Source organism: Chiloscyllium plagiosum, chromosome 9 (assembly GCF_004010195.1).
Source record: "Chiloscyllium plagiosum isolate BGI_BamShark_2017 chromosome 9, ASM401019v2, whole genome shotgun sequence".
NCBI lineage: Eukaryota > Metazoa > Chordata > Chondrichthyes > Orectolobiformes > Hemiscylliidae > Chiloscyllium > Chiloscyllium plagiosum.
This window is the reverse complement of record NC_057718.1, coordinates 24035385-24059544: the sequence shown is the minus strand read 5'-3', so window position 1 is coordinate 24059544 and position 24160 is coordinate 24035385. Positions and strand designations below refer to the sequence as shown.

General features: G+C 41.3%; 1 protein-coding gene across 1 annotated transcript in view; it reads right to left on the bottom strand.

Annotated features, from left to right (window-relative positions):
• fmn2b (formin 2b) overlaps positions 1-24160 on the bottom strand; it is a 463563-nt gene that overhangs the window by 363631 nt on the left and 75772 nt on the right. The window contains exon 6 of the mRNA XM_043696758.1: positions 15419-15480. Coding sequence (XP_043552693.1) covers positions 15419-15480 — 62 coding nt within the window. The remainder of the gene's footprint in view (positions 1-15418; positions 15481-24160) is intronic.

The following is a 24160-nucleotide window of genomic DNA, read 5'->3' as shown; positions in this document are numbered from 1 at the left end:
GACAGGTCGGCACAACATCGAGGGCCGAAGAGCCTGTACTGCGCTCTAATGTTCTATGTTCTAGCAAGTGCAGTATGAAAGGCGGCTAACTGGAAATACAAAACAAATACATAAGATTCTCTGTAAAGTACTTAAAAACAGGAATGAACAGCTAATAGTGTTGATCCACTACAGAATCAGTCTGGGGAAATGGCAAGGAAAATAATTCAATGCAGGAGGCATGGAACAGGTACCTTATGTCTGTATAATCTGGGATAATGGAGAGTGAAGCCAAAAGGCTCCAAACTTTTGAAACACAAGTAAACATGTACAAATTACCCCATAAAGCAACAGAGTCACTACAATAAGAGGGGCTGGAAAAATAGATACAATCTGGAATGGCAAGTAAATACTTCAAGGTCATTAACTGCAAATTAAATTACATCTAAGTATTGAAAACTGACATTGGTATTTTCGCACAGGCTGCTAATCCAATTCCTGTAATTTCTTGATTCTAATTATGTTATTGGTGAATAATCTTAATGATGCTGATTTTGATGAAAATGGTCTTCAAAGTGGTTGCTGTAATATGCGCAGTCAAAATTGCTTTGAATCAATGTTAACGTTTCCCTGTTTTAAAAAGAAAGGACATTCCTGCCTCTATTTTCCCAAATTTCTCCATCACATACAAGGTCTTCTGCTATAACACCCGTTGCATTAATATGAATTCGCTGTAACAATTGACAAATTGGGGACACTTTCTAAAGTGCAAAGTGTGTTGCTTATAATGAGATTCCAACCTCATTAGTTTAAATGGCACTGCTATTGCAGGATTTTCATCTTATAAGATGGGATTGCACGAGAATAGAACTACTGCGTTATAGCAGAACTGAGTAATTTATTTCATCAGGAAGTGTCCCTGCCTTTGATTCCGTTCCATTGCCTACAGTGCGGAAACAGGCCCTTCGGCCCAACAAGTCCACACCGACCCTCCAAAGAGCAATCCACCCAAACCCCTTGCCCTACTAATTCACCTAACATTACGGGCAATTTAGCAAGGCCAAGTCACCTAACCTGCACATCTTTGGATTTTGGGAGGAAACTAGAACACCCGGAGAAAACCCATGCAAACACGGGGAGAATGCACAAACTGTACAGACAGTTGCCCGAGGCGGGAATTGAATCCGGGTCCCTGGGGCTGTGAGGCAGCAGTGCTAGCCACTGTGCCGTCCTTATTTACAAACTTCTGGCAAATGCAAGATATTAACTGACAAAATAGCCACTTAAGTAAAATCACATACCATTTTTCAGAACAAGGTTCTGAAAGGAAACTACAATGATGGATACCAAGTATAATTATTTTTGGCTGCAAATTTATTTGAGGCAGAGATCAGCACAAGTTCATGGGGAGGAACGGTGTGACTAAAAATATAGAACTCTGCACTTATCCTTGTGCAGTTTCCTTCATGACAATTCTACACCAGCAAGAGAGTCTCTGGGACCATTCCTTGCTCATTGGCGTGTGTGGAATGCCTGATCCAATCACTCTCACCTAACATGGAAGTAAAAGTGTGATTTTTGAAGACCACTTGGACAACCAACTCCACTAAGAAAAACTACAGTTCTGAAAGAGGGTCACTGACCTGAAATGTTAACTCTGCTTTGTCTCCACAGATACTAGAAGAAAGTGAGGACTGCAGATGCTGGAGATCAGAGCTGAAAATGTGTTGCTGGAAAAGCGCAGCAGGTCAGGCAGCATCCAAGGAGCAGGAGAATCGACGTTTCGGGCATGAGCCATTCTTCGGGCTCATGCCCGAAACGTCGATTCTCCTGCTCCTTAGATGCTGCCTGATCTGCTGAGCTTTTCCAGCAACACATTTTCAGCTCCACAGATGCTGCCAGACCTGCTGTTTTGGTTTTTGTTTCTGTAGTCATTTTACTTCAATAAAAACCTAGGGAAAGTGAATATTAACTCACCAAATGACTGTTTCGCGCAATCTTAAATCCACTCATCTCATCACCAAAAAAGCAGAAGGTCTGAACTAGGGACAGGAAGGGCTGTCACCTTCTCAAAAATAACCACTTAATATCTGAATGAGGATTCAAGAGGCCTCTCCTCCCACCCTCCAACTAAACTCTGAAGAGATACACATTACTTGGGCATTTTCAGCACCCCCAATTTTAACTGCTCCCCCATGGATGGCCATGTCTCTACCTGCCAAGTCTCCAAGCTCTGGAATAGACTCCATGTGCCACTTTTGTCCATTTTTACGGCTCTCTTTAAAGCTGATAACTTTGATCAAAGCTTTAGTCTTCTGCTGCAATAGCTCCTGATGCAGCTCAGTGTTGTTTTGTTCTACTACGGCTCTGCAATGTGCTTTGGGACATTTTATTGCGGTAAAGGAATTGTAATTGAAGCTGTTGCTGCACACCAGAGACCAGCAGTTTTCTTAAATTCAACACTTTTTTTTCTCTCAACTTTGTTAGGTGCTTCAATAACATTCAGCATATACATTCCCACTAGCTTCTTAACTGAAATGACAGCTACACACACATATCGAATTTGACAGGTCTTAAAAAAAAATGTACTTGCAAAAAAAAAGGGTGTGGAGCTGCAAAGGGAAAAAGCACAGCAGTCGAAGTTTCAGGCAGGACCCAGCATCAGGACAGCAGTGAAGCGTCCTGCCTGAAACATGGACTCTCCTACTCTGCCGATGCTGCCTGACCTGCTCTGCTTTTTCCACACTTTACCAACTGACTTTCCAGCATCTGCAGTCCTCACTATCTCCAATGTTCAAAAAGGGTCCCTTGGTGTACCAGTAGAGGGCAGCAAAACCTCATAGTTCAATGCAACTACTTGTAATTATCACTTGGCAACAAGCACATTCGATTTTCAGTGTGCATTATGGCCAGTTAATTTCAAAGTAGAATCTCTCTTCAAGTGACTGTTACAAGCACCTCTCTCCAGAATTTTGAATATATCAACGTGTGCTCCAAATATTTAACTTCAACAATTGCAACACTTAACACTAGCAAAAAGGCACTCCCACCTTATCTCCTCTACACATTTACTGACATCTGATATTGTAGCACATTCCAGGGTGAGACGCATATGAGGTGGGAATGCAGACAGGAACTCTGAACTAAATCATACAGCACAAAAAAAGAATTTGCAATCACAGGTGCATTTAGGAAGATTCTGCCTCCCAGTAACACTCCTTAATAATAATGAGAATGACACGACAGGTGCAAGGCTTTGGAAGGTTAGGCCGATGGTGATTTTGCATGCCCAAACACTTGCTCCTCTCTCTCTCTCCTTAGCAGAAGAGTAGTCAAAATCCTGGAACTCCTTCCTCTAGGGCATTGAAAGTCTACCTACTTCTGAACTGCTGCAGTTCCTAAGACAGCTCATCACCACCTTCTCAGGGACAACTAGAGACTGGCAATAAGTGGCTGGCCAGCCAGTGACACCCCATGCATGACTCAAAAAGGAATGTGCTGTTCAAGCAGCTTTTTGGAGATGCGATGTATTGCTACTGCAATAATGGGAGAAGATGGGGTGCCAATCAATGGATTGTGTTGCCCTGGGTGATGTCAAGCTTCTTGAACATTGTTGGAATTGTTCTTATCTGGAGAAGTGGGGAGTATTCCACTGTACAGCTGAATCAGGTGATGGAGACACTTTGGGAAATCAGGAAGATATTTATTAATGAATACCCAGCCTGACTTGCTTCTACAGCAGTTATGCAGCTGATCCAGTAAAGTTTCTGGTGAATAGTCACCCCCTCAGGATGGTGACGGAAGGGCATTTGGTGAATGTCTCCATCAACTGGACAGCTCCACTAGAGGTGATGGCACACTAGGATAGTCCAGGAGTCTTCAACATTGAGTTTGGAGTCAATCAAATCTGAAAGCATCAGATTATGCATAAGTGAGAAAAGCTCAAGATGAGTACCACCTACCATCCATCATCAACTGATGGATCAAAACTCCATGGTGAAAACCACTTGAAAAATCAAACTAACCGACATACCCTACATTTTACTATCATTATTGTGCCTTAAATGTCTTAAATGTCCATAATGTATGTTAGCTCAATTGTACAGTCATGCAGCACAATGGAGGATGGCTGCAGCAGGAAGATAAAGTTTTCATGGAGGTAAGGTTCTGTGAGATGGCTGCTTCTCTCAATACGATCACAGACAAATGCAACAATGACAGGTAGATCGATGAAAACAAAGGTGGATTTTTCCTAGTTTTTGTGGTGGCAGTCTGGCAGAAATGCGAGGGATAGAGTGGAGTGGTGGCAATGTTACTGGACTTATTAAACTAGAGGACCCTGATGGATAATGTGAAACATGGGTTCAAATCCTGTCACAACAATTAGTAATAAATCTGGAACACTAAAAGGTAGTCTAAAATCATGTTGAACACGTCGACCATGATCAATTGGTCCAAAAACCTTTGGCATAATCACATCTTTTAGGAAAGCAAATCTGCTGTCTTTAACTGGTTTAATCCTAAATGTGACTGCAGACCCAAACTGTAATTGGCTCTTCATTGTCCTATGGAGGCGGCTTAGCGAGCAATTCACTTTAAGGGTAATCAGAGAAGTGCAAGAAATGCTGGCCATGTCAGTAACAACCATGTCTATGAAAGAAGAAAATGACATGTTCCTCAGAACTGGGAGAAATCAACAAAACATTGTTGACAGACATTGAAGTTCCCCAGAACAAAAACTAGTACATTCTGTGACCATGCTACCCTAGTGATTCCCCATGTTAAACAGCACTTGGAAGCAAGACTAATTCATCTGCTGAGGGAGGGTAGCAGCAGCTCATAATCAGAATCAAGTTTCTTTGCAATTTGGCCACTGCACTTTGCACCTTGTGGACGGATGCAGCAGGGGTCGAAAGGTTTGAAAGATGTTCGGGTCTTTGCATTGCAGCACAGAAATACTAGAAATATGTTCAGCTGCATTGACAACGTGGCAGACTGCATCACAGGTCCAAAATCAACAACACCCTAAAAGCAGAGAGAACAAAAAAAAAAAATCGCAGACTTCTTCCAATGCCAAATCCCAGAACTTTTTATAAGACTGAGACTAATGTCCTCACGGTTCTTACAAAGGCTAACACGCAGGATTGTGGAAAATGCATCCGCGTTTTGTTTTGTAACATGCTTAGTGCAAAACTAAATCTCAAAAAAGAATAAGCACAACAAGCTTACATTCCCAATAGTTAAATGGAATCAAGTTTTTCATTTTAAAAAATTCATTTTACACACTCACCATCTCATTAGTGTTGTGCTTAATACATCATAGCTAAGGTTCAATATGCAGCATTTCAAAGAGGCTGAATTTTTAGGCATTCCAGGTTATATAGAGAATGATTCACGTGTCTCACCAGGCCTCTGGAGCTATCACAAATCTTCACTTGAAATTTGAAAGCTGTTCCCTTGGGATTTCTCTCAAAATTTAGTGTCCAGAAATTAAGGTGTGGAGGTGCCAGTGTTGGACTGGGGTGGTCAAAGTCAGAAGTCACATGGCACCAGGTTAGAATCCAACAGGTTTATTTGAAAGCTTTTGGAGCACTGCTCCCTCATCAGGTGAAGTCTCTTATTTTTAAAGATGTAGTAATAATGCACACACAAAAGGTGAGATAGCTACATTAAAATATATTTAAAATTAATGAACTGATTTCTTTACCAATTGTCCTCATGCAATTTAGTCCCAATTCCAAAATGCAAAGAAATCAGACTAAGATTCCTTACACTGTGTAAATCATATCTTTTTAAAGCCTCACGTCATGCATTTTGCACATTATGTACTGTCACTTCTGAAACCTTCAACGCTACTGTACAAGGGGATTTTTCCTCACACAGCTGACACTTCATGACAGCGTCATAATTACTAGAATTTTCTACTTCACTTCACTGCCACTTACTGTTTATCCTGCACAGCTGTTAAAAACCAGGGTAAGGGATTAGGAAAAGGAAAACACAGGAAGGGGAGGGTAGAAAGCATAAAATTACAAAACTGAATTCAGAATGATTTACGAAATATAAGACGACAAGAACTAACAATGCAATGGCTTTTCCAAAGTACAGCCAACAAATCCATTTGTTATAAAAGCGCTTTTCCATTTGCAGCAAAGTTAACTTTTCAGTTATATTCACATTACTATTTGAATTTGGGAACAGCAATAAGTTACTAGCCTCATTTACATGTTAATTTCAACATAATTAAATGACCCAAGCCTCCTCATGGAAGCACTATAAAAAAGGTAAGACAATCACAAGCCAAGCAATGGAACAACATTTTCATGCAGCAGGTGGTTAGAATTTGCAATGTACTGATAAAGTGTTGGATACAGGGTCAACTGAGGCGTTTAGGAGAGAATTGAATTATGACCTGAAAAAAGGAATCGAGTTACAGGCCCCACAGACAGAGAAGGAATATCTACAGACGAGCAATAAAACATTGACCCAGCTAACCACAGCCAGGTCCCACAAGTTGACAGTGGGGTGCTTGAAAAGCATCATTTCCTGATGAAGGGTTCTTGCCTGAAACGTCAATTCTCCTGTTCCTCAGATGCTGCGTGACCTGCTGTGCTTTTCCAGCGCCACACTCTTCGACTCTTGACTCGCCAGCATCTGCAGTCCTCACTTCCTCCATGTCCCACAAGTGAATATTAAACACAGTCAGGTGAACCGCTGCTTCAATAAGGGCCAGCACATTCAACAGACTGAATGGGTGCCTCCTATGCAGTAAACCACTGAGTGATTCTATGATAAGGAGATATTAAAGTAAATGGTCAAAAATTGATCTGGTCATTTACAGTATTGTGCACAGTTTTGGGCTCCATATTTCAGGAAGCATGTACTGGTCCTGGAGCGTGTTCAGAGGTGGTTCACAAGAATGGTCCCAGGAATGAACATATGAGGAATGTTCAAGGACTTTGGGTCTACATCAATGGGGGATCCAATAGAAACTAACAGAATACTGAATGGCCTGGACAGAGTGGATGTTGGCAAGATGTTTCCATTGGTAGGAGAGACTAGGACCCGAAGGCACAGCCTTAGAGTAAAGGGAAGGCCTATTAATACAGGGATAAGGAGAAACCTCATCAGCCAGAGAGAGTGGTGAATCTATGGAAATCACTGCCACAGTAGGCTGGGGAGGCCAGGTTATTGAGTATATTTAAGATGGAGATAGATAGGGTCTTGCATATTAAGGGGACAGGGTTACGGGGGAGAAATCAGGAGAATGGGGTTGACAAACTTATTAGCCATGATTGAATGGAGGAGCAGACCCAATGAGGTGAATGGCCTAACTTCTGCTCCTTCTTATGGTCCTAAGTTTCAAGGAACTTCTGAAAAAGAAGAAGAAATGTACAGAGGCAGACAGACATAGGGAACTGAACCCCAGAGCTTGGAGAAGTGGCCAGCAATTGTGATTTTCCTTCTGTAGGTCAAATATTGAAAGAAATGGAGAAACTTAAAAAACTTTTAAATGTCAGGAAGTCAACATCAACTGTGAAGATTGATTCAGCAGCAACAGATCAAGCTAGTTGGGTGCAAAAGGACATAAGCTAAGAGTCTGGGTCTGCATCAGGTGATGAGGAAGCCAAGAGCAAAGAAAAAAATAATTGACCTCATCCTTACCAAACTGCCAGTTGCAGATGCATCTGTCCATGATAGTAAGAGTGACCATCGCACAGTCCTTATGAAGGCAAAAATTCCACCTTCACATTGATAACAACCTCCATCGTGTTACGTGGCAGTATCACCATGCTAAATGGGACAGACTTTGAACAGATCTAGCAACTCAGACTGGATATCCATGAGGTGCGGTGGACTAACAGCTGAATTGTACTCCAGGAAAATCTGCAATCTCTTGGTTCAACATATCCGCTATCGACCATTACCATCAAGCCAGGGGATCAACCCAAGATAGTGCAGGAGGGCATGTCAAGAGCAGCACCAGGCATATCTGAAGATGAGATGTCAACCTGGTGAAGTTACCAAACAGGACTAGTTGCGTGCCAAACAGCATTAGCAGCAAGTTATACAGCTAAACCATGGATCAGGCCTAAGCTCTCAGTCCTGCCATATCCAGTCATGAATGGTGGTGAACAACTAAACAACTTATTAGAGGTGGCGACTCTACATCATGCCCGTTCTCAATGATGGAAGAGCCTGACACATCAGTGCAAGAAAGACAGAAGGTTTCATTGTAATCTTCAGTGAGAAGTGCCAAGTTCCATCTCTGTCTCCTCCAGTGGTCCCCAGTATCACAGATACCAGTCTTTAGCCAATTCTGTCCACGTGATATCAAGAAATGGTTGGAGGCACTGGATACTGCAAAGGTTTGGGCCCTTACAACATTCCAGCAATCAAACTGAAGACCTGTGCTCCAGAACTTGCCTCTCGCCGAGCCAAACTGTTCCAGTACAGTTACAACATGGCATCTACCCGACAACGTGGATATTTGCTCAAGTATATCCTGTACATTAAAAAGGACAAATCCAGCCCAACCAATTACTACATCATTGGTCTACTGTCAAGTAATGGAAGGTGTCATCAACAGTGCTATCATCCAGCACCTGCTCAGTTTTGCCCAGTTTGGGCTCCGCCAGGGCCACTCTGCTCCTGACCTAATTATAGCTTTAGTTCAAACATGGACAAAAGACCTGAATTCCAGGGGTAATGGAAATGTGACAGTCCTAGGAATGAAGGCTACATTCAACCGTGTATGGCATCAAAGAATGCTAGCAAAACTGGAACCAATGGGTATCGGGGGCAAACGCTCCACTGGTTGGAGTCACATTGGCATACAGGAAGATGGTTGTGGTTGCTGGAGGTCAGTCATCTCAGTAAAGTTCCTCAGGGTAGTGTCCTAGGTTCAACCATCCATAGCTGCTTCCCTCCATCATAAGGTCAGAAATGGGGAGGTGTGCTGATGACTGCATGATATTCAGCACCATTTGTGCCTCCTGAGATCCTGAAGCAGCCAACTTTCAAATGCAAAAACGAGATAACATCCAAGATTGGGCTGACGCCATATAAATGCTGGGCAAAGACCATCAAGAGAGACAGACTGACAATCTAACCACCACCTGGTGACATTCAGTGGTGTTACCATCAGTGAATTCCCCACTATCAACAATGGGTTACCATTAACCAGAAACTCAGCTAGATTTGCCATATAAATAAACTGGCTACAAGAACAGGGCAGAGCCTAGGAATCCTGCAGCAAATAATTCACCTCCTATCTCCCTAAAGCCTGTCCACTATCCACAAGGCACACGTCAGGAGTGTGACAGAATATTTCCCACTTGCTTGGATGGGTGCAGCTCCAATAACACTCAAGAAGCCGGACACCATCCAGAACAAAGCAGCCCACTTGATTGGTACCACATCCACAACCTCCAATACAAATGCTCACATAGCAGTAGTGCTGCAAGATGCACTGTAGAAATTGACCAATGATCCATAGACAGCACCTTCCAAGCCCATGACCACTTCCCCATGAAAAACAAGGACAACAGATACATGGGAACACCACCACCTGCAAGCTCCCCTCCAAACCACTTACCATTCTGACTTGGAAATATATTGCCCTTCTTTCACGGTCATTGGGTCAAAATCCTGGAATTCCCTCCCTAATGGCATTATGGATCAAGCTGCAACAGGTGAGAAAGAAGCTGACCATCATCACCTTCTCAAGGGCAACTAGGCACAGGCAATAAATGCTGAGCAGCCAGAGATGCCCACGTTCCACAAAATTAATTTTTAAACAAGTGGGGCAAAAGGCAGATAAGTCCCTGGCCCTGGTGGCTTGTATCCTTGGATCCTAAAAAGGAGGTAACTGCAGAGATATAGGATGCATTGGTTGAAATTGTCCAAAAATTCTTGGATTCTGGAGAAATACTAAAGGTTTGGGAAACTAAAATGGAACACTTGTATTCAAAGGAAAAGGGAGAGAGGCAAAAAGCAGCAAACTATAGGCTGGTTAGCCTAACATCTATTGTTAGAAAATATTGGAATCAATTAAGGAAGTAATAGCAGAACATTTAGAGAAAAAGAAATCAATTCCACCAAGCAGATTAAGCATGGCATTAAGGGAAATAGTGTCAGACTAATCTAGTCATTTTTTACTGCAGAAGTCTCAGCTGGAAGGGAGGGAGGTGAACCAGAAAATGGACTTTCAGTTTGCATTTGAAAAGGTATTTCACAAAAGGTTAGAGGTGGTACGTTGGCATGGATAGCAAACTGGCTGATGGGCATTAAACAGCGAGTGGGGATAAGGGTTTTCTTTTTAGGCTGACAACATATATCCAGTGGGGTTCCACAGGGATAAGTGTTGTGATCAGAGCTATTTAAAATATATACAATGACTTGGAGGAGGGATGAGAATGTACTGTATCCAAATTTGCAATCAACACTAAAATAAATGGAAAGGCAAATTATGAGAGGGATATAAACAAACAGTTTACCTCGAGATATCAAAGGTTAAGTGGGCAAAAGGTTAACAAAGGGAGTATAAATGTGGGTGGAAAAACTGTGGAGTTGTTCAATTTGGAAGGGAAAACAAAAGAACAGTATTATTTAAATGGAGAAAAACTGCAGAAAGTTGCAACACAAGAGGAATTAAGGGTATTTGTACACAAATACAAAAAACAGGTCAACATGAAGGCTAATGGAATGTTGACGCTGAGTTCAAGGGGAATGGAGTAAGGATGTCTTATGCAACTGTACAAAGTGCTGCTGAAACCACATCTGGAGTAGTGAGAGCAGTTTTGGCTCCCCTTATTTAAGGCAAGAAAACTTCATCGGAAGATGATCAAAAAAGGGTCACTAATATGATCCCTGGTACGGAGAGATTGCCTTAGGAGCAAAAGGTCAAGCAGATGAGGACTCAACTCATTGGAATTTAAGAAGAATGAGAAGTGATCGCACCAAGACACATTGAATTGTATAAGAGGCTTGGATAGGGTAAATGCTGAAAAGGACATTGCCCTCTCATGGTAGAGTCTGAAATCAGTGGGCAAAATCTCACAATAAAGGACAGCAGTTTAAGACAGAGATGAGGAGGAATTTTGTCCTTTGAGAAGTGATTGTCTTTGGAGCTTCTTGCCAAGAGGGCTATGGGGCCAGAGTCCCCATAGATATATTCAAGATCAGTAGGGGAATCAAGGGTTACAGGGTAAAGGTAGGAATGTGGATATGATGAGTGTGTGTCAGATCAGCCACAATCCTACTGAATGGCAGAGCTGCCTTGAAGGGCCAAATGGCCTTCTATTCTTATTTCTTATAGAATAATCAGGGCAAGCAAACTGTAACTTGATGGCTTTTAATCACCATACCCATTCTGAAATGAGTCGTGCAAGATCCAAACATGGAAACTTCTGTTTCAATACAGAATTCAATGTCAAAATCAGGGAAAAAGTAGAAACATGAACTTGTTTTTTTCCTTTTTTAGAAAACCTCAAAAATTGAAATCTGAATGAATGAAGTTCTAGAACGGTCAAAGTTATTTCTCAGGCTCAGAAGGTTGACCGTCAATAAATAAATAGAATATCCGAGCATTAAAAGGGTACTTGCATTAAAACATCAAAGGTTACCTACAATCTAAGTACAGGAACTTCACATCATTCAATGCATTTCAAAGGGAATTTAGACTGCAAGATGCCACTTTTGATTCTCATCTTACAAACTGAATACTACTACCCTCCTAAATACTACTACCCTCATGATTTTGTACCAAAATCTTTAGTGCAATAAGCTGAAGTCTATATACAGGTAGAAGGAGAATACAACAATTAGTTTGAAACCAGTAATTAGATTGGAGTAAAAGGAAAGCTGCAAAATGTGGGGCTTATTTCTCTTCGCACAGAAAGATCCAGAAGTTTTCAAAATTACAAATGGTTTGGAGTGTAAAAAGAGTAAAAGAGTATTTCCGCTGATTTTGAATCTATAACAAAGGACAGACTTATTTACAACTGAGTACATGATTAAAAATATTTTTAAGTGTTTAATATTTTTACAAAGAGAAAAGATTTGGATTCTTCAAACACTAATTACTGAGTTGACCATACAACATGCTGTGGTATGGGAAGACATTCAGCGGATTGAGTTTTCTGTCACTAGTTAAAATGATGATTAACACTTTCAGAACTGAGCATTTTGGGAGCTACTTTAAAAGAGTTTTCAACCCACCCCCAGTCCCCTTTACACTCGTCCACTTCTGATTCACATACAAAAACTTGAATCTTGAATGAGACACACTGTCCAAGCTTTCGTTTTTCAAGTATTGATAGATATTTTCCTGGTTACACAAAAATACTCTGCACAGAATAAAACAAGAACAATTGCAAGCACTCAAAGTCTTGCCTATTTTCGGTCTGAAACAATGTCCATTGTTTCAGATATGCACTTTCAGGGAAGAAACCTACTTAGAGTTATAAAGATGTAAATCATGGAAACAGACCCTTCAGTCCAACTCATCAATGCTGACCAGATATCCCAAAATAATCTCGTCCCAACTGCCGCACCCAGCCCATATCCCTCCAAACCCTTCCTATTCATATACTCATTGAGATGCCTTTTAAATGTTGCAATTTTACCACTTCCTTTGGCTGTTCATTCCATACACATACCACCCTCTGCATGAAAACATTGCCCCTGAGGACTCTTTTATATCTTTCCCCTCTCACCCTAAATCTATGCCCTCTAGTTCTGGACTCCCCGACCCCAGGGAAAAGACTTTATCCATTTATCCTATCCATGCCCCTCATAGTTTTGTAAACCTCTATAAGGTCACCCCTCAACCTCCGACACTCCAGGGAAAACAGCCCCAGCCTGTTCAGCCTCTCCCTATAGCTCAGATCCTCCAACCCTGGCAACATCCTTATAAGTCTTTTCTGAATCCTTTCAGGTTTCACAATGTCTTTCCGACAGGAAGACCAGAATTACACGCAATATTCCAACAGTGGCCTAACCAATGTCCTGCACAGCTGCAACATGACCTCCCAACTCCTGTACTCAATACTCTGACCAATGAAGGAAAGCATACCAAAACGCCTTCTTCACTATCCTATCTACATGTGACTCTACTTTCAAGGCGCTATGAACCTGTACTCCAAGGTCTCTTTGTTCAACAACACTCCCTAGGACCTTACCATTAAGAGTATCGGTCCTGATAAGATTTGCTTTCCCAAAATGCAGCACCTCGCATTTATCGGAATTAAACTCCATCTGCCACTTCTCAGCCCATTGGCCCATCTGACCAAGACTCTGTTGTAATTGGAGGTAACCTTCTTTGCTGTCCACTGCACCTCCAATTTTGGTGTCATCTGCAAACTTACTAACCATATCTCTTATACTCGCATCCAAATCATTTATATAAATGACAAAAAGTAAAGGACCCAGCACCGATCCCTGTGGCACTCCACTGGTCACAGGCCTCCAGTCTGAAAAACAACCCTCCACCACCGCACTGTCTTCTACCTTTGAACCAGTTCTGTATCCAAATGGCTAGTTCTCCCTGTATTCCATGAGATCTAACCTTGCTAACCAGTCTCCCATGGGGAACCTTGTTAAATGCCTTACTGAAGTCCATATAGATCACATCTACCGCTCTGCCCTCATCAATCCTCTTTGTTACTTCTTCAAAAAACTCAATCAAGTTTGTGAGACATGATTTCTCACGCACAAAGCCATGTTGACTATCCCGAATCAGTCCTTGCCTTTCCAAATACATGTACATCCTGTCCCTCAGGATTCCCTCCAACAAATTGCCCACCGCAGACATCAGGCTCACTGGTCTATAGTTCCCTGGCTCGTCCTGACCACCCTTCTTAAACAGTGGCACCACATTAGCTAACCTCCAGTCTTCCGGCACCTCACCTGTGACTATCGATGACACAAATATCTCAGCAAGAGGCCTAGCAATCACCTTCCAGCTCCCCACAGAATTCAAGGGTACACCTGATCAGGTCCTGGGGATTTATCCATCTTTATGCTTTTCAAGATATCCAGCACTTCCTCCTCTTGTAATATGGACATTTTGCAAGGTATCACCATCGATTGCCCTTTATTCTATATCTTCAATATCCTTTTCCAGTAAATATCAGTAAATACTGATGCAAAATACTTGTTTTTTTTATTAACGATGCCCAGTGCTAACCTAATGCTATGTGCTCTGATTCAAACAGCCCTTTAATCTTCTTTCATTTCATGAGCATATCATACATCTCCTTAATTTACACTCAAAGTTAACACTACTCTTACCCTCAGGAAATGAACTCCAAGCTCCTGATTTTCGAATGGCTCCAGTGTTTCATTGTGTTGAACTCATTTCTATTCGCCATATGTATATTTAAATAAATAATATCAGGGCCTGCACCATTCATATTGGATTTTCATTTAACGGTCACACTATTCTGCTTTGTTTTACAAACCACACTTTTTTTTTAAAAAAGTGAACTTGCGTCAGGAAGCATACCTGCACACTATTGTTTCCACTTCAAAACCTTCCCTTTAACCATACACTCATCTTCAGTTTCCCTATTTCCTTAGATTTCCCACTACCAGTTTGTTATCTTTCTACATTACATCAATGGTTCCACTTAAAGTGTACTTCTCTAGTTTAAAAAGCACTTTAGAATATCTTGACGTCTTGCAAGGTGAAACATTAATGCAAGCCTTTTTCTCTTCATACTTATAATACCACTCAAACAAATATTCTCCGACTTGAGGAGTATCATACAAAGAAAGAAAGATCACATTACTGCATTTAACATTGTGGCTATTTCCATTATGTAACATCGTCAGCTCCACAATATTCTACTTTGTGCTATTGGTGTTGAAGTAGTAATTACAGGTTTAAACTTTCCTTATAGCTGGTTAATTATTACATTTCAAAGCTTAGAAGGGAATTATGTTGCGTGTGTGACTCATGGCTACAGGAAGTTTAATTTGAGACCAAGCAGTGCTCCGCCCCTAATCTCTCATTGTTCAGATATTATTTCTCCTTGAAGCAGAAAGGGGCAAGGACAGAGAAATAAATCTTAAAATTTGAGTCAAATTATCCCTTCATTTTCTTCTAATGAAATTTGGGTCAAGGTGAAGCAACATTTGAAAGTTGTTCAGTCAATAGTTCAATTAACTTTTGACATTTCAAAGTTAAGTGGGAGGTTATTTACCACTTCAGACTAAGTTGTTAAACTTTTGAGACCCAAGAGCACCCAATATAGTTTTTGTCATCAGTTTTTTTTTTAATCCACTTTAAAAATGGTTACATTTCTGTTATTTGGTTAAAGCACAAATATTCTTCGACAATTCTGATTTTTCATGGTTAAGTCAATTATCTAACCTATTCTCATCCCCAATTATACACTTGATTAACAGAAATCTTTTCACAGTCATGACTTACTTGTATAGTGCGTAGTTCCTCTTTCTGTATTCTCTTCAAACTTAGAACAGCATCGCGATTCTCTGTAACAAGACAGCAGTTACCCTGAGTCAACACAAACTGGCAACAGCATTTAGAATCATTCACTAAGTTTGTTCAAGCTCCCTTTCTTTCTAAATTCAAACAGTTAAAAATGCTTTTAAAGTAAGATTCAAAAGTGGAAAAAAAGAGTCGGGGGTGGGGGGAGAAAGGGAAGGGAAGGCAAGGCAACTCCCAGACAACTAGGCGCAGTCATGTACTTCCAGCAAGTTCATCAACATTCAAGCTCTCACACTCCTCCAATAAGTGGAAATGCCAAAAGAAAAAACACTCAGTAGACAAGTTTCCAGTTGATTGAGCTGAGCTACCACAAAAGCATTAAGCTGTGATGGACATATTACAGGCGTCACTTCAGAATATCAACAAGTAGAAATGAGCAAGATCAGTTCACAAATTCCACTTTCTTCAGCTATTTCAGATTAAAAACAAACTCAGTGCCATCTGGAGGAAGAGATCAGAGTCTATATTTTACATGTTTATTTTGCTGAGGAACGTACATTAAAATTGCAGCACATCTGCAGTTTTTTTTTTAAGAATTTTTACCTTTTATCCAAGATTAGCAAGGTATTGTGAAATTATGAACAAGGATTGAGAACGTGGGCCATGATTGGATTGAAATGCAATTACAGTGACTTCCTTACAATAATTAGCATGGTATGAAAATGTTACTGAGACAAACTTCACCATGCAGGGAAAACAAATCTACTGGAAATGACTAAAAACAAAAAAGGTGCAGCCAAAATATCAACTTGCACTTTCCTTTAATAAACACCAATTCTTCCAATCTCCCACCCATCTCCTACAGCAATTAAGTTAGAGGCCAGTCACGCTTTCAAATTCCAGAATGAATCAGTCCCGGAGGTTTTTTTAAACTTCTATTCTCAAGAACCTAATCCGCCAATTTCTCGTTAGTCCATCAAATGATGTAACCATAGCAGCTAATTGTTAGTTCAACTTGGACTGTTTAGTTCTTTTAAACACTGGCGCTGGCTCCTCACCTGTGAGCTGCTAAATGTTTTACTGGGGATTGAAGTTGAAAGCTTTCATTTGGTACACTGGATTGACCAATTAACTGTAGAATACATACCAAGCAAATAGTTACAATGCCTTTGAACAAATGGTGCGGGGGGAGGGGGTGGGGGGGTCCATGAACAGATCAGATGGAATGGTTTCAGTTAACATCCCTGGCCTTCAGTTGAAACTACTTCGTGCAACTTCTCCCACTTCTCTGGAGAGTACCACCGTGCGAGTCAAGCACCTTCCTCCATCTCCTCTTGTCACTCACCCTACGGTCAGCCCTGCTCTGACCAATTCACTGCCTGCCATATCTTTCGAACTGATCTCACGTATTGCTCTTCTTCTTCTGCCTGGAAGGCCTACCTCCAATCGCTCCCCTCAGTACTCTGACTGCAACTTTGTGATGCTCTCACAATCTTCAGTGACCCTCCTCTACCCAATCCCCGTGTGCTGATCCCTTACTTCATGACTGATGGATTGATCCTGAACTTCTCTTTAATGCATTCTCCTTATAAACTTTGATTCCCTTACTAATTAAAAATCTTTTTCAACCTTGAATGTACTTCCACAGCCCACTGCAGTAAGGGATTGCAGAGAGTTATGACACTCAAAAAAATTCTCATCTTTGCCCTAACTGAAAGACCACTATTGTGCAATTATGTTCTTTGGCCTTAGACTCTCCCAAAATAGGAAAGAACCTTTTAGTATCTACCCTATTAAGACCTCAAGAATCTTTTGCATTAATAAGGTCATCTCTTCCATTGCTAAACTCCAAAGGGTACAGGCCCAACTTAGAGTCACAGAGACGTACAGCACAGAAAGAGACCCTTCCGTCCAACTTGTCCATGCCGACAAGATATCCCAACCCAATCTAGTCCCACCTGCCAGCAACCAGCCCATATCCCTCCAAACCCTTCCTATTCATATACCCATTCAGATGCCTTTTAAATACTGCAATTATACTAGCCTCCACCACTTCCTCTGGCAGCTCATTCCATACACATACCACCCTCTGCATGAAAATGTTGCCCCTTAGGTCTCTTTTATATCTTTCCCCTTTCACCCTAACCCTATGCCCAGTAGTTCTGGACTCCCCCACCCCAGGGAAAAGACTGTCTGTTTATCCTATCCATGACCCTCATGATTTTACAAACTTTTATAAGATCACCCCTCAGCATCCAATGCCCAAGGGAAAGCAGCCCCAGTGTTCAACCTCTCCCTATAGCTCAAATCCTCCAACCCTGGCAACATCTTTTCTGAATCCTTTCAAGTTTCACAACATCCTTCTGATAAGGAGACCAGAACTGCATGCAATATTCCAAAAGTGGCCAAACCAATGTCCTGTACAGCCGCAACATGACCTCCCAACTCCAGTACTCAGTACTCTGACCAATAAAAGAAAGCATACCAAACACCTTCTTCACTATCCTGCAATTCCATTTTCAAGGAGCTATGAACCTGCACTCCAAGGTCTCTTTGTTCAGCAACACTCCCTAGGACCTTACCATTACGTGTATAAGTCCTGCCTTGATTTGTTTTTCCAAAATGCAGTCCCTAACATTGATCTAAATTAAACTCCATCTGCCACTCCTCAGCCCACTGGTCTGATCAAGATCCCATTGTAATTTGAGGTAACCTTCCTCGCTGTCCACTACACCTCCAATTTTGGTGTCATCTGCAAACTTACTAACTATACCTCCTACTTTCACATCCAAATCATTTATATAAATGACAAAAAGTAGTGGACCCAGCACCGATCCTTGTGCCACTCCACTGGTCTGAAAAACAACTCTCCACCACCACCCTCTGTCTTCTACCTTCAAGCCAATTCTGTGTGCAAATGGATAGTTCTTCCCGTATTCCACGAGATCTAACCTTGCTAACCAGTTTCCATTATGGAACTTGCCAAACGCCTTACTGAAATCCATATAGAGCACATCCACCACTCTGCCCTCATCAATCCTCTTTGTTACTTCCTCAAAAAACTCAATCAAGTTTATGAGACATGCTTTCCCACACACAAAGCCATGTTGACTATACCTCATCAATCCTTGCCTTTCCAAGTACATGTTCATCCTGCCCCTTAGGATTCCCACCAAAAACTTGCCCACCACTGACGTCAAGCTCACTGGTTTATAGTTCCCTGGCTTTTCCTTACCACCTTCCATTAAACAGTGGCACCACATTAGCCAACTTCCAGTCTTCCAACATCTCACCTGTGACTATCAATATTTGTAAGAGGCCCAGCAAATACTTCGAGCTTCCCACAAAGTTCTAGGGTACACCTGATCAGGTCCTGGGGATTTATCCACTTTTACCTGTTTCAAGACATCCAGTACTGCCTCCTCTGTAATATAGACATTTTTCAAGATGTCACCATCTATTTCCTACATTCTATACCTTCTATGTCCTTTTCCACATAACATACTATGCAAAATACTCGTTTAGTATCTCCCCCATCTCCTGTTGCTCCACACAAAGGCCGCCTTGCTGATCTTTGAGGGGTCCTATTCTCTCCCTAGTGACCCTTTTGTCCCTAATGTATTTGTAAAGACCCTTTGGATTTTCCTTAACTCTATTTGCCAAAGCTATCTCATGTCTCCTTTTTGCCCTCCTGATTTCTCTTCAGTATACGCCTACTGCCTTTATACTCTAAGGATTCACTTGATCTATCCTGTCTATACCTGACATATGCTTCCTTCTTTTTCGTAACCAAACACTCAATTTCTTTAGTCATCCAGAACACTCTATACCTACCAGCCCTTCCTTTCACCCCAACAGGAATATACATTCTCTGGACTCTCATTATCTTATTTCTGAAGGCTTCCCATTTTCCAGCCATCCCTTTACCTGCGAACATCTGCCCCCAATCAGCTTTTGAAAGTTCTTGCCTAATACCGTCAAAATTGGCCTTTCTCCAATTTAAAACTTCAACTTTTCGATCAGGTCTATCCTTTTCCATCACTATTTTAAAACTAATAGAATTATGGTTGCTGACCCCGAAGTGCTCCCCCACTGATACCCCAGTCACCTTCCTCACCTTATTTCCCAAGACTAGGTCAAGTTTTACACCTTCTCTAGTAGGTACATCCACATACTGAACCAGAAAACTTTCTTGTACACACTTAAATTCCTCTCCATTTAAACCCTTAACACTAAGCAGTCCCAGTCTATGTTTGGAAAGTTAAAATCCCTTACCATAACCACCCTATTATTCTTACAGGTAACTGAGATCTGTTTCTCAATTTCCCTCTAACTATTAGGGAGTCTGTAATACAATCCCAATAAGGTGTTCATCCCTTTCTTATTCCTCAGTTCCACCCAAATAACTTTCCTGGATGTATTTCTGGGAATATCCTCTCTCAGTACAGCCGTAATGCTATCCCTTATCAAAAATGCCACTCCCCTCCTCTCTTGCCTCCCTTTCTATCCTTCCTGTAGCATTTGTATCCTGGAACATTAAGCTGCCAGTCCTGTCCATCCCTGAGCCATGTTTCTGTAATTGCTATGATATCCCAGTCCCACATTCATAACCATGCCCTGAGTTCACCTTCCTTCCCTGTTAGGCCTTTTGCATTGAAATAAATGCCGTTTAGCTTATCAGTCCTACCTCGTTCTCCACTTTGTCCCGAACTGTTTGATTCGCCTTTGTTCTCAACCATACCAGTTTCAGATTGATCTCTTTCCTCACTATCTCCCTGGGTCCCCCCCGCCCCACCTTACTAGTTTAAATCCTCCAGAGCAGCTCTAACAAATCTTCCTGCCAGTATATTCGCCCCCTTCCAATTTAGATGCAATCTGTCCTTCCTGTAAGGGTCACTTCTACCCGAAAAGGGCTTCCAATGATCAGCCATGCATTCGTCAGCTCTATCCTCCTATTCCTGCCCTCACTAGCTCACAGCACTGGGAGTAATCCAAATATTACTACTCTCGAGGACCTCCTTTTAAAATCCCTGCCTAACTCTCTATAATCTCCCTTCAGAATCTCATCCTTTTCCCTTCCTATGTTGTTGGTTCCAATGTGTACAATGACCTCCGCTGGCCCCTCTCCCCCTTGAGAACATTCTGCACCCTCTCAGAGACATCCTTGATCCTGGCACCAGGGAAGCAACACACTATTCTGATTTTCGCTGCTGGCCACAGAAACGTCTGTCTGTGCCTCGGACTAGAGTGTCCCCTAATACAAATCTATCTCTTGGAACCCGACATACTCCTCATTGCATTAGAGTCAGTCTCAATACCAGAAACCTGGCTGTTCGTACTATGTTCCCTGAGAATCCATCACCACCTACATCTTTCAAAACTGCGTACTTATTTGAAATGGGGACAGCCACAGACGACTCCTGCACAAACTGCCTACCTCTCAACTTTTCTGGTGTTAACCCATCTATGCAACTGTATCTGTGACTTTTCCCCCTTTCTATAACTGCCATCCATCACATCCCCTTGCTCTTGCAAATTCGTCATTGCCTCTAACGGTCTCTCCAACCAATCCATTTGATCTGATTGGATTCGCAACCAACAGCATTTATTGCACATATAATCCTCAGTAACCTGTAAACTCTCTCTAAACTTACTTAACATCTTCACATGAAACAAACCCTCCATTCCCAGGATCAATATCATGAACTTTGTCTGGACAATCTCCAAAGCTGGCTTATCCTTACTCAGGTGAGAGAACCAAAGCTGTTCACGGTATTCTAGGTGTTATCTAAATAGAGTTTTGTGTAGTTTCAGTAGGATTTCCCTATGTTCTGCACATTTTGAGAGAAAAAGGCCACATTTCATTTGGGTTTCCATTCCCTGCTGAACTTGGATGCTGCCTTTGTTGTGATTTCTGCACAAGGATCTCCAAAGTCCTCTATGTCGCAGCCTCCTCTGGTGTTTAAATAATGTTCCGCTCCTCTATTCTTCCTGAGGAAGTACATAACCTCTCATTTTGCCACATTATATTCCATCTGACAAGTCTTTGCCCACTCACTTAAGCTGCCAGTCGACAGAAGAATACAGTTATCACCTCTTGCCTTACCATCTATTTGTGTCATATGCAAACTTGGTAGTAGCACATTATCTATCTTCATCCAAGTTATTAACATTGTCAGTAATTGCAGTTAAAAATCACAACACCAGGTTATAGCCCAACAGATTTGTTTGGTTTGGAGATGCCACTGTCAGACAGGGGTGCACAAAGTTAAAAATCACAACTCCAGGTTATAGTCCAACAGGTTTATTTGGAAGCACTAGCTTTCAGAGTGCTGCTCCTTCATCAGGTGGTTGTGGAGTATATCCTCTGGAGTATATCATATACTCCACAACCACCTGATGAAGGAGCAGCGCTCCAAAGCTAGTGCTTCCAAATAAACCTGTTGGACTATAACCTGATATTGTGAGATTTTTAGAATTATTTGGAGCTTTCAGAGCGCTGCTCCATTCGGTACTTAGTGGGGCAGGATCATAGGACACAGAATTTATAGCAAAAGGTCATAGAGTCATACAACTGATGCAATGTATTGAACAAACCTAGACTGCTGTTAAGTCTTTGGTTTCGATTCATTAATATGTAAATACCGCAACTTCTTTCAAGTTACATTCTCAAGATCACTTAAAGTTTTATAAAAAAGATGACATCTCAGCTCACACAATGCATTAAAAAGTGTGAGGTTAAAGTCTGTCTGTATTCCAGTCTTCAGTCAGACTGGTTCTAGTTCCAAAGTAGGAATTTATAAAATGTCACATGGACTGACTGCCTACAGATAGTGTGCTTTTTGAACAAAATAGAATGTACCTGCAAAACAAGTCTGCAAATGCACATTGATCCCAAAGACTTATAAGTGTGTGTGCACTCATGTGAGGGAGGAAGAGAGTGTGTCCATGTGATATTTCATAAATTTCTACTTTGTAAATAGAACCAGTCTGACTCAAGACTGGAATACATACAGACTCTAACTTCACAACTTTAATCCATTGTTTGAGCTGAGATGTCACCTTTTTAAATATGAAACCTTAAGTTAACTTGGGAATGTGACTTAAAAGTAGTTCTGGGACTTGCATACAATGAACCAAAACCTGCAACCCCATTCTAAAAGGTGAAAGATTTAACAGCAATCTAGGCTTGTTCAATATATCGTATAAGTTATATGAAACATGATCTTTTACTATAAATTCTGTGTCCTATGATCCTGTCCCACTAGCTGCCTGACAAAAGGAGAAGCACTCTGAAAGCTTGTCCTCCCAAATGAACCTGTTGGACTATAACCAGGTGTTGTGTGATTTTTAAACTTTGTCCACCCTCGTCCAACACCGGCACCTCCATGTAATTGTAGTGCCAGCATTGATTACTATGGCATCCCACGAGGTTGATATCCTGAAAATGCTCCCAACTATCCATCTATTTGTTAGCCAATCCTCTATCCAGGTTAATTTACTACATCCAACATGACAGGTTTTTCTCTTGAGTAGCCTTTTATGCAGTGCCTTGTCTAACCCAGTTTTGGAAATCCAAAACATTTACATCTACTGAATTCCACTTCTATGCTGTGTGCTACCGTCTCAAAGAACTTGAACTTGTCAATCAAGCTTTCTCCTTAAATAAAGCCATTATGATTCTGCTGGATTAGATAGTGTATTTATAAATGCTGTTATTACATCCTTTATAAGTTGACATCAAGCTGGTAAAAGTAAATTATTTAAATGAAAATAAACTTAACAGTAATTTGCGAGAACCAAGTTCAAGTCCCATGCTTTCCAGGTTTCTAGTTATTACGAGTTATGACATTCTAGATTTCTAAGATCATTGGCAACACAGCTTTTTTCTTTCCAATCTCTACCTGGTGTTTATAAGTACTTTTCAAAATGAAGTTTGAGCAGATACCTTGACATCTTTTTATGTGTCTTTAATCTATTCTTCTCTGCTATCAAGTGTCATGGAGGAGTCTACCAGAAATAACTCCCACCTTGTTGTAGAAAGGAATTCAGGGAGTTTTAGTGTCATGCCAGCAGAACCAATAAAAAAGGTAAAAATGTAACTTTACCCAGAGATTAGTCTACTTTGTGTACCTAAAAAGACAAACTGACTATTTGACTACAGAGGCCATCAGAACCCTTCACTCCAAACTAAAAATTCTTCAACAACAAACTATGTGCAATGATATCTTAAAATGGACTAGGTGGAATTCCATCTTCATAAAATAGTCTTAACTTGATCTGCTTTTGTTCCTGGTTTGTACTCAAGTGTTACAATCACAGTAGAAATAAACTAATATTTCTCAATAAAGACGACGGTTTTAAAATCCAAGGTATTTCAAGGATGGGAAGAACTGGTTTTAAAAAGGAAAAGTACTAGCCTAAACAAGCTGCTATCACTTAGAGTCATAGAGATGTACAGCATGGAAACAGACCCTTCAGTCCAACCCATCCATGCTGACCAGATATCCCAATCTAGTCCCACCTGCCAGCACCCAGCCCATATCCCTCCAAACCCTTCCTATTCATATACCCATCCAAATGCCTCTTAAATGTTGCAATTGTATCAGCCTCCACTTCCTCTGGCAGCTCATTCGAAACACGTAACACCCTCTGTGTGAAAAAGTTGCCCCTTAGGTCTCTTTTATATCTTTCCCCTCTCACCCTAAACCTATGCCCTCTAGT